Source organism: Capricornis sumatraensis, chromosome 7 (assembly GCF_032405125.1).
Source record: "Capricornis sumatraensis isolate serow.1 chromosome 7, serow.2, whole genome shotgun sequence".
In the NCBI taxonomy this organism is placed as follows: domain Eukaryota; kingdom Metazoa; phylum Chordata; class Mammalia; order Artiodactyla; family Bovidae; genus Capricornis; species Capricornis sumatraensis.
This window is the reverse complement of record NC_091075.1, coordinates 24759895-24773755: the sequence shown is the minus strand read 5'-3', so window position 1 is coordinate 24773755 and position 13861 is coordinate 24759895. Positions and strand designations below refer to the sequence as shown.

General features: G+C 41.9%; 1 protein-coding gene across 1 annotated transcript in view; it reads right to left on the bottom strand.

Annotated features, from left to right (window-relative positions):
- MANBA (mannosidase beta) overlaps nt 1-7403 on the bottom strand; it is a 117783-nt gene extending 110380 nt beyond the window's left edge. The window contains exon 1 of the mRNA XM_068975266.1: nt 7202-7403. Coding sequence (XP_068831367.1) covers nt 7202-7378 — 177 coding nt within the window. The 5' untranslated portion in view covers nt 7379-7403. The remainder of the gene's footprint in view (nt 1-7201) is intronic.
- Between the last annotated feature and the right edge of the window lie 6458 nt (nt 7404-13861).

The following is a 13861-nucleotide window of genomic DNA, read 5'->3' as shown; positions in this document are numbered from 1 at the left end:
AGTCTATCACTGTTTCCATTGTTTCCCCATCTATTTGCAATGAAGTGATGGGACTGGATGCCATGATCTTAGTTTTTTGAATGTTGAGTTTTAAGCCAACTTTTTCACTGTCCTCTTTCACCCTCATCAAGAGGCTCTTTAGCTCCTCTTCACTTTCTGCCATAAGGGTGGTGTCATCTGCATATCTGAGGTTATTGATATTTCTCCCAGCAATCTTGATTCCAGCTTCTGCTTCCTCCAGCCCAGCATTTCTCATGATGTACTCTGCATATAAGTTAAATAAGCAGAGTGACACTATACAGCCTTGATGTACTCCTTTTCCTATTTGGAACCAGTCTGTTGTTCCATGTCCAGTTCTAACTGTTGCTTCCTGACCTGCATACAGATTTCTCAAGAGGCAGGTCAGGTGGTCTGGTATTCCCATCTCTTTCAGAATTTTCCAGAGTTTATTGTGATCCACACAGTCAAAGGCTTTGGCATATAAAGTAGAAACAGATGTTTTTCTGGAACTCTCTTGCTTTTTCCATGATCCAATGGATACTGGCAATTTGATCTCTGGTTCCTCTGCCTTTTCTAAAACCAGCTTGAACATCAGGGAGTTCACGGTTCACGTATTGCTGAAGCCTGGCTTGGAGAATTTTGAGCATTACTTTACTAGCATGTGAGATGAGTGCAATTGTGAGGTAGTTTGAGCATTCTTTGACATTGCCTTTCTTTGGAATTGGAATGAAAACTGAACTTTTCCAGTCCTGTGGCCACTGCTGAGTTTTCCAAATTTGCTGGCATAGTGAGTGCAGCACTTTCACAGCATCATCTTTCAGGATTTGAAATAGCTCAACTGGAATTCCATCACCTCCACTAGCTTTGTTTGTAGTGATGCTTCCTAAGGCCCACTTGACTTCCCATTCCAGGATATCTGGCTCTAGGTGAGTGATCACACCATAGTGATTACATGGGTTGTGAAGATCTTTTTTGTACAGTTTTTCTGTGTATTCTTGCCACCTCTTCTTAATATCTTCTGCTTCTGTTAGGTCCCTACCATTTCTGTCCTTTATTGTGCCCATCTTTGCATGAAATGTTCCCTTGATATCTCTAATTTTGTTGAAGAGATCTCTAGTCTTTCCCATTCTATTGTTTGCCTCTATTTCTTTGCATTGATCGCTGAAGGCTTTCTTATCTCTCCTTGCTCTTCTTTGGAACTCTGCATTGAAATGGGTATATCTTTTCTTTTTTCCTTTGCTTTTTGCTTCCCTTCTTTTCACAGCTATTCATAAGGGCTCCTCAGACAGCCATTTTGCTTTTTTGCATTTCTTTTTCTTGGGGATGGTCTTGATCCCTGACTCCTGTACAATGTCATGAACCTCCGTCCATAGTTCATCAGGCACTCTGGCTACAGACTATATGATGCCAATTATATGATGTTCTGGAAAGGCAACGCTATGGAGACACTAAAAGCATCAGTTTCCACCAGAGATAAAGGAGGAGAGAAGGATGAATAGGTAGAGAACAGAGGATCTTTAGGGCAGTGAAACTATTCTAAATGATACTATGATGGTGGGCACACATCATTATATATTTGTCAAAATCCATAGAATGAATGGTAATATAAACTATGGACTTCCAGGAATAACAATGTGTCACTCTAAGGTTCACTGATGGTAACAAATGTACCACTCTGACAGGAGGTGTTGGTAGTAGGGCAGCTGTTCATGTGTGGGGGACATATGGGAACTGTCTGTGTTTTCCATTTAATTTTGCAGAGAACCTAAAATTGTTCTCCCCCCCAAAAAAAATACATAAAACCTATTAAAAAACTACTCTAAGGGCAAATACCTTACTCTCTCTAAAATAAAAGTTGTGGAGGCTCACATTACATTTATAATAGATATTGCATATGCTAAGCAACCAACTTAATTTGGTTCCGGAGTGGTCTGATCTCCTCTGCTCCTATTAAAATTGTGAGTCTTGTTTAAAGCAAACAGCAGCTCAGCATTACCTCTGATGAGTAAGGACCCATGTAAGTAACGAGTTGTTAAAACAAAGCCATGAACCCTTAAAACAGTAAGAGTATCACTTGTTGACCATTTACTTTATATTAGCCTCCAAGATGGAGAAGGCAATGGCACCCCACTCCAGTACTCTTGCCTGGAAAATTCCACAGACAGAGGAGCCTGGTAGGCTGCAGTCCATGGGGTTGCACAGTCCATGGGGTTGCACACAACTGAGCGACTTCACTTTCACTTTTCACTTTCATGCATTGGAGAAGGAAATGGCAACCCACTCCAGTGTTCTTGCCTGGAGAATCCCAGGGACAGCGGAGCCTGGTGGGCTGCCGTCTTTGGGGTCACACAGAGTCGGACACGACTGAAGCGACTTAGCAGCAGCAGCAGCAGCCTCCAAGACAGTCACTCATTTACTCTAATCCTCATAACAAAGATGTGCAGTAAATACCATTTTATAGTGAAAGAAACTAAAGTTCCAAAGGGTGAACTGTCTTTCCTGAGGTCCCATGACAAAGCAGAAGTATATCCAGGGATGAAATGAACTTAGCCCAACACCGAAGTCTGCATTTTTTCAACTGAACTACAGGGCTTCATTCCCGATTTACCCACACTTTTATGCCATCTGGTACCAACCACTGTATCTGGTACCTACCCTTTTTGGTAGTGTATGTGTATTTACAATATATTTTTAATATGTGCTTCTGCTCAGTTGCTCGGTCGTGTACAACTCTTTGCAATCAATATATTTTCTTATATTTTTAAGTGTAGATTTGAGTAGAAAAATCTTTATAATGGAGTCTATGCAGTTATTAAAATTTTTTGAAGACTATTTTTATAGACATTTATAGATACAAAGAGATAGTCATCATATATTTTAAATGAAGTAGTTTACAAAACCATCTCAGGGATTGACTTTGTATTTTATATTTCTCTGCATCATTTTTGTACAATAAGTACTGAACATTTATTATTCTTTTAAAAAGAATTTTAAAGTAGAGAATAAGAAAATTGTATCAATATATGAGAACTCTGTGCATGATAAAAGTAATGTTTTATTAGTGGACAAAAGAGAAACTGTTCAAATCATCGGATATAAAAAATTGCTTATTTGAAAAAACTCAAATGGATCAAAATTTTGAATACAAACATACAAAAGAGGAAAAATAAAAATACTAAAAGGAAAAAAATACAGGTAAATATTTACTTAATTAGGAGAGAGAAAATTACTTACAAAGCATAATACCAAGACAGCAACAATCATAAAAGAAAAAACTTTATAAGATTTCAACATATAAAACTTTAAAACATCTATATAATAAACTATATCATTAATACATGGAAAATTTTGAAAATACATAAAAAGAGATCTAACAAATCTATATTTTAAAAGACAGTCAATAGAAAAATAGATTAAAAATAAGAATAAGTAATCCCGAATCACAAATAACATAAACATATAAAAATTATTAACCTCACTAGAAAGTAAATTGTTTGTATTTTTGTTTTTTAAATCTAGCACTTAAAATAAGCACTCTAATAAAGTCACGACAGGAGCATAAAACCAGTACAACTTTTATGGAGAACAATTTAGATGTATAGAGTAAAAGAAAAAAAATGCATATTCTTTTCAATCAGCAATTACACTTCTAAAAATTTGTCTAAGAAAATAAGAATGTATACTAACTAAAATTTAGCTAAAAAATTTCCCCATCATTGCAGAATAAAATCCAAAGTTTTTCACAATGGCCTATGAGTCCTTCATGATCTACCCTAGAGGCCTACTTTGAACTTACCCACTTGCCCTGGAGGTCACAGGGTTATAGCCACACTTGCCTTTTGGCTATTTCTGGAGCTCACCAAGCATGTTCCTGTCTCAAGGCCTCTCCTCTCCCCACTGCCATCTTTTCTTCCTTTTTTTGCTGGAAGTGCACTTTGGCTTAAAACTGATCTCCTCAGAAGATCTTTATCAAAATGGCTATCTTTAACCGCTTTTTAAAAAATAGACCTTTTCCAATCAGCCTTCAATCTCTCTTCCTTTAACCTGCTTTATTTTTTTCAGTGTACCAGCTGTCACTATATTATCTATTAATATCTGTTTATTATTTATCTCCTCCACTAGGATATCTATTGGGACAAAAACTGTTTTCTTCACCACTTGATTCTGAGAGGCAACTCCTGGGTAGGTTGATAAGAAGTCCAGGGTCCTCCAGGAGGAGAAAGGGGTCCAGAGTCCTGGAGAAAGAGCAAGGGGTCTGGGGCTCTCAAGGAGAAAAAGACAAACTTATTCTCTACATTGCTTTGTTTTAGTCGGTATAACAATGTGTCTGGCTCGAGGACATGTTTCTCCTTAACAAGAAGGTTTTCTTTATCTCAAGACTTTGTGGGAATGGGTCTGGTAAAACCTTTCTATTGTTAGTTCTAATCTTGTTAATTTAAGATATATATTGTGGGAGTGGGTGGTGTGGGGCTCTCCAGAAGATAGGGGTCTGGAGTTCTCAAGAAGGAGAAAAGGACAAACATTTTTTTCTTTAAGTCCAGAGCAGATGATTGAACAACAAAACAATTCATCTTGCTCAAGGATATGTTTTCCCTTAAACTCTATACCAATGATTATATGACAATAATGTATCCTTCCTGAGGACTTTCCTCCTTCTTAAGAACCTTCTGACTAATCCTGTCATCTTAAAAATGTATATTATGAAAAAAATAATGTATATTATGGGAGTGGGTCTGATAAGATCTTTCTATTATTAGTTCTAATCCTGTTATCTTAAAAGTATATTGTAGGAGTTGGTCTACAACCTTGAAAAATTCTTTTGGTTTACTGTAATGACCAAGTGAAAAAAAGTATATAACTCCCTTTCTAAGACTAGCCAGTAGGGCACTCTCAGTCCCCTTCTGATGTTTATGTCAGAGGTTTTCTCTGTCCCTTTTTCACTCTGCTACACAAAAGCTCCTGCGTGATCAAGCTTGGTCCCTGGTCCCGAAGCTAAATCTTCTTCGGAGATCATGAATCCATGGTTCACCATAAGCTACCAATTCCAAGCACCTAGAATAATGGAGGTACCAAATAAATATTTATGAGATAATCAGGTGAATGACTTCAAGAAGGTATGTTCAAGTTCTCACATAAATACCATATGTAGGCCAGCATCTGCTCTAAGCTATAGAATATTTTCTGAGGTCATCACCAAAAATGGATGTTATAATAAAGCAGGTAGAATAACATCATATTACTCAACATGATACTTGATGTAGGTTATTATCAATAGTCCTGGAGTTCCCCAATAGCCAAAAGCTCCCCAGGTCTCATCTATCATTTAAGACCTACATTTGCCTTGTTGTTGTTTAGTCACTAAGTTGTGTCTGACTCTTTTGCCATCCCAAGGATTGCAGCTCACCAGGCTCCTCTGTCCATGGGATCCTCCAGGCAAGAAAACTGCAGTGGGTAGCCATTTCCTTCTCCAGGGGACCTTTCCAACCCAGTGTCTCCTGCACTGTGGACGGATTCTTTACCACTGAGCCATTCAGGGAAGCCCACATCTACCTTATTGAAACAAAGTTTTCCTAAGAATTTATTAACAGATCTAACAGACATTGTAAATTGTTCCCATGAGGAAAAGTCAGTTGTTTCAATCTATGAGCACATCGTTCACTTTAACGAGTAATAACATGTTTCTTGGTATGCAGCCCTGTAACATGGATCACTATGCTGATTTACTACAGCCACTAGTGATTTCCCATTGCCTTATTTTAATCAGGAAAATGAGGCAGGAGAGACAGTGCAATATAAGCACAAGCATCCTCACAGTATGAGTTAGTGAAACCTTAGGGTACCAAGGTCCATGTCATAAGCAGTTTGTTAACTAAAAATAGTTTAAATATTTAAGTTTGAGAATGACTTACTAAAAAAAAAAAAATAAACAGGACCATGTCAGTGACATTTACATTTGTTTCTTTTCTGATACACATTCTTAAAAAAGAGCTAATGATACCAGATCAGAAATCTGCATAACCTGTCAATTGTCCTGTCATTTCAGTAAACTTTGAATTATATTCCTGACAGTTAACTCCAGTGCTTTAAAAATACATGATTTTTCAAACCACCAGGGGAAGTGTCATACAATAACAGAAGGCCTTGAAGTCAGGCCAGGCTGATTTAGAATTCCCTTTCCGCCACTCAAAGTTGCTGTGTGATCTTGGGTACATTCTCTAACTTCTCTGGGCTCCATAACTCATATCATCCATAACATAAAGATAAGAAGACTTATTCTTTAGCGTGGCAGAAACGGAATTCTAAACCAGCCTGGCCTGACTTCATAGCCTCCTATACTGTGTGACACTTACCCTGGAGTTTTCAGGAGGATCAGAAACAATGTGTGCCAACCACTTATCAAGGACATCTTGTCCCAGGCAAAGCCATTAAAGACGTGCAGCAGATGGAAGGGAAAAACAGTGGGAAGTGGCAATCTGTTTGCAAACCTCTACCCACAGGCAGCCGAACAGGAAAACGTCCTCCACAAGAAGTCTACAAACTGAAGCATCTATTGGGACACACACACCACATCACATGCACTGCAAGGAAACAGCACCTTTCTTCATATCCCACCAACCAGCCTTAGCAGTTATTTAGCCTTTACACTAGCACTGACAATCCTAACCTTACACTTGCGGGTCTCTTCTCCTCAGCCTATGTACTGCTGTATCAATTCCAAATCTGACCCTAGAAGCTAAAATGAAAAACTAAGGCATCATTTAACATAGTTAACACTTGGCAAAACACTATCGTCCCCTGCAGTGTTCGGGTAGTTGAAACACTTATCCCGCGCCTTAGGGTCCGTCAGTGACATGTCCTTTCAAATCCACGCTTCAGCGGAGAACCATGGCAATAACATTGCCAGTATAACTGCCTGAAGCTCCGCTTTCCTGAGTTACTGCGGCCCCAGTGTGAGGGTGGCTCAGTCTCCATCTAGCCCGGACCCCAGCGGTGCTCTTCGCCAAGAGTAGATACATTGCCTCGCCACCCTGCCCCCGGCCCCACGCCCAACCCCCTGGAGACCACAAGAAGCAAAGCGGAAGTTAGTGCCAAACCCAGGAGAACACCGCCGGGCTCGGGGGCGGCCAGGCTGTTCCTGGGCCCCTCTCACCGCGCAAGGGACCTGGGCGCAGATTCCTGGCGGGGCGGCCGCACACTGTACCTTGATGATCCTCTTGTTGAACAAGGCGCTGTGCACGCAACCGGGAACCGCCGCGGGCAGCTGCAGCGAACCGTTCCCGTTGTGGATCTTCCAGTTTCCCCGCAAGCTGATGCTGACCGCCTCGGTAGCGAAGCCCGCACCGCACGGCGCAAGAAGCAGGAGCAGGCGGAGGAGCATGGTGTTGGCCGGTACCCGACACACGCACAGGGCAAGAAACCGAGGGATGCGGTGGGCAGCGGAAGCCACCCTCGGCTTGAGCTCTGGATGTCCCCGCCCCGGGGCCCGCCCCCGGCCCCGCCCCCGCCCCCGATTCCCGGTCACGCCCCCAGGTCAGCTGAGCTGTAGGCAACTCAGCGGATCTCCAGGTCCGCAGGCGGGGTGGCAGCGCGGAAATCGCGCGGTTTGACGGAAGCTTGCGGTTGTGAGAGCGGGAGCCGCTGCTCCTGTGCTCCGCTCCGGGCTCGGATAGCTCTGGGCTCGGACTGCCGCGGTCTGCGTCCTCCTCTGCGCTTATTCCAACTGCTTCGGCGTCTGAACGGAAGGCGAGAGCCAGGCACGGTAATTGGGACACACGAATCTCGGCGCAAAGTGGCGCGCAGCCTTGGGGAGCTCAGGGACAGACAGTAGTGTGAGGAGAATACAGCCAGAGATGCTCCAAAGAACAGAAAACCAAGACACCCCATCACTTCAGTTTCCCCCAGTTTCCCCAGACCCTCGTCCGTGCTGCAGGGGTCTCCCCGGCGCGGGTAACGCGCATCTTTTGCTGCTCTACAGGTTGGTCTCAAGAATAGTCTGCGCAGTAAACAAGTATAAATACTAAAGTACCTATTCGTAGGGTTGTTGTGAGAGCTGAGAAAATTCGTGTACAGCGTGCAACATAGGGCCCAGCCAGAGAAAATAAAGCACATTGGCCTGATGTTCGTGGACTACAACCTTCTGTTTTGTAAAGTCATGCAGAAGAGGTTCCTGACGTTCGGGAAACCTGAACTAAAATGCACAGGCAAATTTAAAATCCTCTGTCGCTCACTAGCTGTGGGACTCAGGCAAGCCACGAAATTTCTAATACCCCTGTTCTTTGAACTCGAAAATGGAGACAGTACTCTTTTTTCCGGGTTGTGATCAGCATACAATGAGTTAACATATTTGGCTGTCCTAGGAATGCCAAGGTACCCAAAAAATACCACAGGTTTATGTCAAGTCTCATGGCGGTGCAGTTTACCTGAGTCCCAATTTTGCAACTGGATGTAACTGTGATCTGGGAAGTTAAGAAGGAATTTCACATTGCATAAAATAGACTGACATATGACTGTGTTGATGTTATCTGCCTTATTCCTATATTTAAGCAAAAGTCATCATATCCAACCTTTGTTTTGCCTTATGATGGCCTTGGAGTTGCCTGATTCTGTAGACACAGGACAGTATTTTATTTTTTTACAGTCAGCGTTTTCAAAAGCCTAGCATCTTGGCTTTTAGGGACATTTGGATTATCCAGCCCAAGCCTCTGGTTTACAGCTGAGGGAACAAGGTCCAAAGAAGTCAGGTGACCGCCTGTCAGACGGTTAGAAAGGACCCAAACTCACCTTTCCCAGCTCTCATCTCCTTGCAGTGGGGCCCATTGATGTTAAGGGGGAAAAGCTCTGGCTGGTTCAAAGGCTTCTTCACTCCAGAAGCATTTTTACTTCTAATAGGAACGGAGCTCTAAACTCAAATTATATTCCCTGATTCATGACATTAAATGGCCAGCCCTAGTCTGTTCAGAACTGATAACAAGACTTCTGGCAGCAAGGGTGGCAAAGGGGTGTTTGTTTTTGTTTGTAAATCCCAGAGAGCCCATTAAGCCAAGTCAAAGGAAAATCCATCTCATCCCTGTGAATATGTTTGGATATATTCTGTTATTCTATTACAAGCATTTTAGGGCATCTATTTAAAACATAAGAATAGAGACTTAGCATTCCTCCTTTCAGCCCAAGACACAAATATGACATCATTAGGATTACTTCACTTTGAAAACACATTGATCCAAATTCATATAATGTACACCACCATGAGTGAACCGTAAAACTAATGTAAGCTTTAGACTTTGGGTGATAATAATGTGTCAAGCTTGGTTCATGGATGATAACAAATGTACCATTCTAGTGGGGGATGTTGATAATGGGGTAGGCTGTGCATGTGTGGGGCAGGGCGTATATGGGATGTCTGTATTTTCTATTCAGTTTTGATTTAATATAAAATTGCTCCAAATATATATATATATATATATATATATATACACACACACACACATACTATATATCCATGGGTCAAAGACATAAAAGACTTTCAGTTACTGTTTTATCATGTCAGGAGCTTAAAAGTCATCACTGTATCCTTAAAAACAAGTAAAAAGCTGAACAAACTGAAAATCACCAGCTTTTGTTAGATCCGTCAGAGATTTCAGGGCAAACTGCTGCCCCCGAAATTGGAGAAAAAGACAGGTGTTTACAGAGAATCACAACTTACCAGAGCAGAAACCCATGAGTAGAAAACTCTGTGAAAAGCAGCACTAGGGAAGGAAAATCTAAACTCTAATTACTGAGTTGCTGGAGGCTCAGTGTGGACAAATCTGAGAGTTTAAAAACTCCACAGGAACTCAGCCTTTGTGGGTCTCCTAGGATTTTGTGTATTGCTTCCAGATCTATCAGTTGTCACACTGAAGATTCTCGGGTATTTCCCTCAAACTTCCAGCAGGGGGACAGGAGAAAGGAACTTGTGAAAGACCTGAAGCATTCTGAAGGGCTACCTCAAGAGAAATTATTTTATCAGAGCCTTACCTGATGGAGTTTTATCAGAGCTTAACACAGAAGAAGGGAAATACCCCCTAGCCTTCTAGCCCTAGCTAAGGGGCTGTAAAAAACACGAGAAAGACTTAGGAAATTCACAGCCCAGGGCTCAAGTTCACTAAAAGACTAAGGCCTAATCATAGGACTATAAAAAGCTTCCTCTATAGGCTTCCTCTCTCCTCATGCCCTCCCGCTAAATCACTGAAGGCCTCTTTGCCACTGTTCCTTTCACCCCATACATCATGTATGGCTTTCAACAAAAAAATTACAAGGCAAAAACAGAGCAAGCCCTTGAACCAGACTCATGTATAGCAGGGATGTTCAGTTGTCAGGACAAGAATTTAAAATATTAGGCCAGCATTGGCCTAATACCAACACCAGACAAAGACCTTACAGTAAAGAGAACTACAGACCAATATCTCTCATGAACATAAGTGAAAGCATCCCTAACAAAACATTAGCAACCAGAACCTAACAATATATTTTTAAAGTGTGTATATGTGTGTGTGTATATATATATATATATATACACACATACCATAAACAAGCAGGATTTACTCTGGGTATGCATGGCTGGCTCAACGTTCAATCAATTAATGTAATTCATTACAGTAATAGGTTAAAAAATAAAAATCACAGAATCTTATCAATAGATCAAAAAAAAATAACTTGACAAAATCCAAAACCATTCATGATAAAAACTCTACACACATTAGAAATAAAGGGAACTTATTCATCTTGATAAATAACATTCACAAAGAACTAACATTATACTAAATCATGAGAAACTAGAAGTTTTTCTGCTTAGATTAGGAATAAGGCAAGAATGACTCTTCTTGTCACTCCTTTCCCACTTCATATTGGAAGTCATAACTAATGTAATCAGAAAAGAAAAGGAAATAAATAGTATATAGTCTAGGAAGATATAAAACTATCTTGGTGGATGACATGGTTGCCTGTGTAGAAAATCAATAACAATAACAAAACTGGAAATAATAAATAAGCAATGTATAGCAAGGTTGCTGCTGCTGCTGCTGCTAAGTCACTTCAGTTGTGTCTGACTCTGTGTGATCCCATAGACGGCAGCCCACCAGGCTCCCCCGTCCCTGGGATTCTCCAGGCAAGAACACTGGAGTGGGTTGCCATTTCCTTCTCCAGTGCATGAAAGTGAAAAGTGAAAAGTGAAGTCGCTCATCGTGTCCGACCCTCAGCGACCCCATGGACTGCAGCCTTCCAGGCTCCTCCATCCATGGGAGTTTCCAGGCAAGAGTACTGGAGTGGGGTGCCATTGCCTTCTCTGATGGCAAGGTTACAGGATATACAAGGGTATTGGATACAATATCAAGGTTACAGGATATAATATGCAAAAGTCTATCATTTTCCTAGGCACCAACAAGGAACAATAGGAATTTGAAATTAAAAATGTAACACTATTTACATTAGCATCCCTCAAAATAAAATAGTTAAGTATGGGACCTCCCTGGGGGTCCAGTGGCTAAGACTCCTTGCTCCAAAGCAGGAGGTCTTGGTTCGATCCCTGGTCAGGGAACTAGATCCCACATGTTGCAACTAAGAGTTTACATGACTTGCTGAAGAGTTTCTTTGCCACAGCTAAAAATCCCACGTGCTGCAATTATGACCCAGTGCAACCAAACAAAAATAAGTATTATAAACAAATTCCTCAAAAATTAAGAAACACTTAAGTATAAATATAACAAAAATGTGTAAAATCTATATGAGGAAAACTACAAAACTCTGGTGAAAATAATCAAAGAGGAACTAAATAAATGGAGAGATGCTCCATGTTCATGAATAGGAAGACTCAATATTGTCAAGATGTCACTTTTCCCAACATGATCTATAGTCAATGTGATCCCAATCAAAATCCCAGCCAGTTATCTTGAGGATTCTGACAAACTGATTCTAAAGCTTATAAGAGAGGTGAAAGACCCAGAATAACCCACACGGTATTGAAGAAGAACAAATTTGGAGGATTACCGCTACCCTGAGGGACTCAGCTGAACTAGGAGAACTGAGCCGTTAGGTGTCAGAACAGCCGATTAAAGCAAGCGGCCGGGCTGAAAGTAACAGTGAAGCTGTTAATCACTTATATGCAAGGGGCTAAACCTGGAGAAGATGCCAACTCACTCCTGCCTCATTCCCCCATAAAATGGCATACCAGTCAAGGGTCAGCTGGATCAGAACAGATGTGGCGGTTGTCTCACATAGAGGGAGCCCTGAACAAAAGGCGCTGGATGTTTTATGGGCCCTGAATAGGGGAGGGGAGAGAGGGGGAAGGGCTAGGAGTGGAAAATTGCTGGGTACTGAGTTTGAGTAGGAATAAATACCTTCAAGGTTTCCCACTTCTGCTCCCCAATAAGGAGATATTAGCACAGTAACCTGAACAAGACCTCTGGCTAAGGCCTCAGATAAAGAGAAGTTGGAAGGAAGTCACTGAAACTAGGACTGTAAATATGCGAGGAGCATAAACAATCAGAGGGGCAATAATAGGTCCTCACTGTGACTGTACACCACGTCTAGTTGGGGAGGACACCTTTCCCTCATGAAACCCGTCAAGCAAAGTCTTTGTAATTGCCTGTGGGCATGCCTGAAAAACCATACTTATATCTTGTGGTCCATTAGGTGTGATAGTGGTAGAGATATCCATGGAGGATATATTGAGTTTGGGGCAAGCTCTAGTAGAAGAGTCACAGTGTAGACAACTTATATTCTGGAGCAAGGCTGTATACTTCACCATAAAGAACTGATCTGGTTGGAAAAAATAAGTGCAGCTGTACTGCTGGATCTTAATAGAGACCAAACATCTGACCATAGTACACGAAATGACTCTGCAGCCTGACCTGAGGATATTCAGATGAGTTCAGTTCAGTCACTCAGTCGTGTCCGACTCTTTGCAACCCCGTGAACCCCAGCACGCCAGGCTTCCCTGTCCATCACCATCTCCCGGAAACACCCAAACCCATGTCCATTGAGTCAGTGATGCCATCCAACCATCTCATCCTCTGTCGTCCCCTTCTCCTGCTGCCCTCAATCTTTCCCAGCATCAGGGTCTTTTCAAATGAGTCAGCTCTTCACATCAGGTGGCCAAAGTATTGGAGTTTCAGCTTCAGCATCAGTCCTTCCAATGACCACCCAGGAATGATCTCCTTTAGGATGGACTGGTTGGATCTCCTTGCAGTCTAAGGGACTCCCAAGAGTCTTCTCCAACACCACATATCAAAAGCATCAATTCTTCAGTGCTCAGCTTTCTTTACAGTCCAACTCTCACATCCATACCTGACTACTGGAAAAACCATAGCCTTGACTAGACGGACCTTTGTTGGCAAAGTAATGTCTGTGCTTTTTAATATGCTGTCTCAGTTCAGTTCAGTTCAGTTGCTCAGTTGTGTTCCACTCTTTGCGACCCAAAGAATCCCAGCACGCCAGGCCTCCCTGTCCATCACCAACTCCTGAAGTTCACTCAGGCTCACATCCATCGAGTCAGTGATGCCATCCAGCAGTCTCACCCTCTGTCATCACGCCATCTCATCCTCTGTCATCCCCTTCTCCTCCTGCCCCCAATCCCTCCCAGCATCAGACTCTTTTCCAATCAGTCAACTCTTCGCATTTCACATGAGGTGGCCAAAGTACTGGAGCTTCAGCTTTAGCATCATTCCTTCCAAAGAAATCCTAGGGCTGATCTCCTTCAGAATGGACTGGTTGGATCTCCTTGCAGTCCAAGGGACTCTCAAGAGTCTTCTCCAATACCACACTTCAAAAGCATCAATTCTTCGGTGCTCAGCCTTCTTCACAGTCCAACTCTCACATCCATACATGA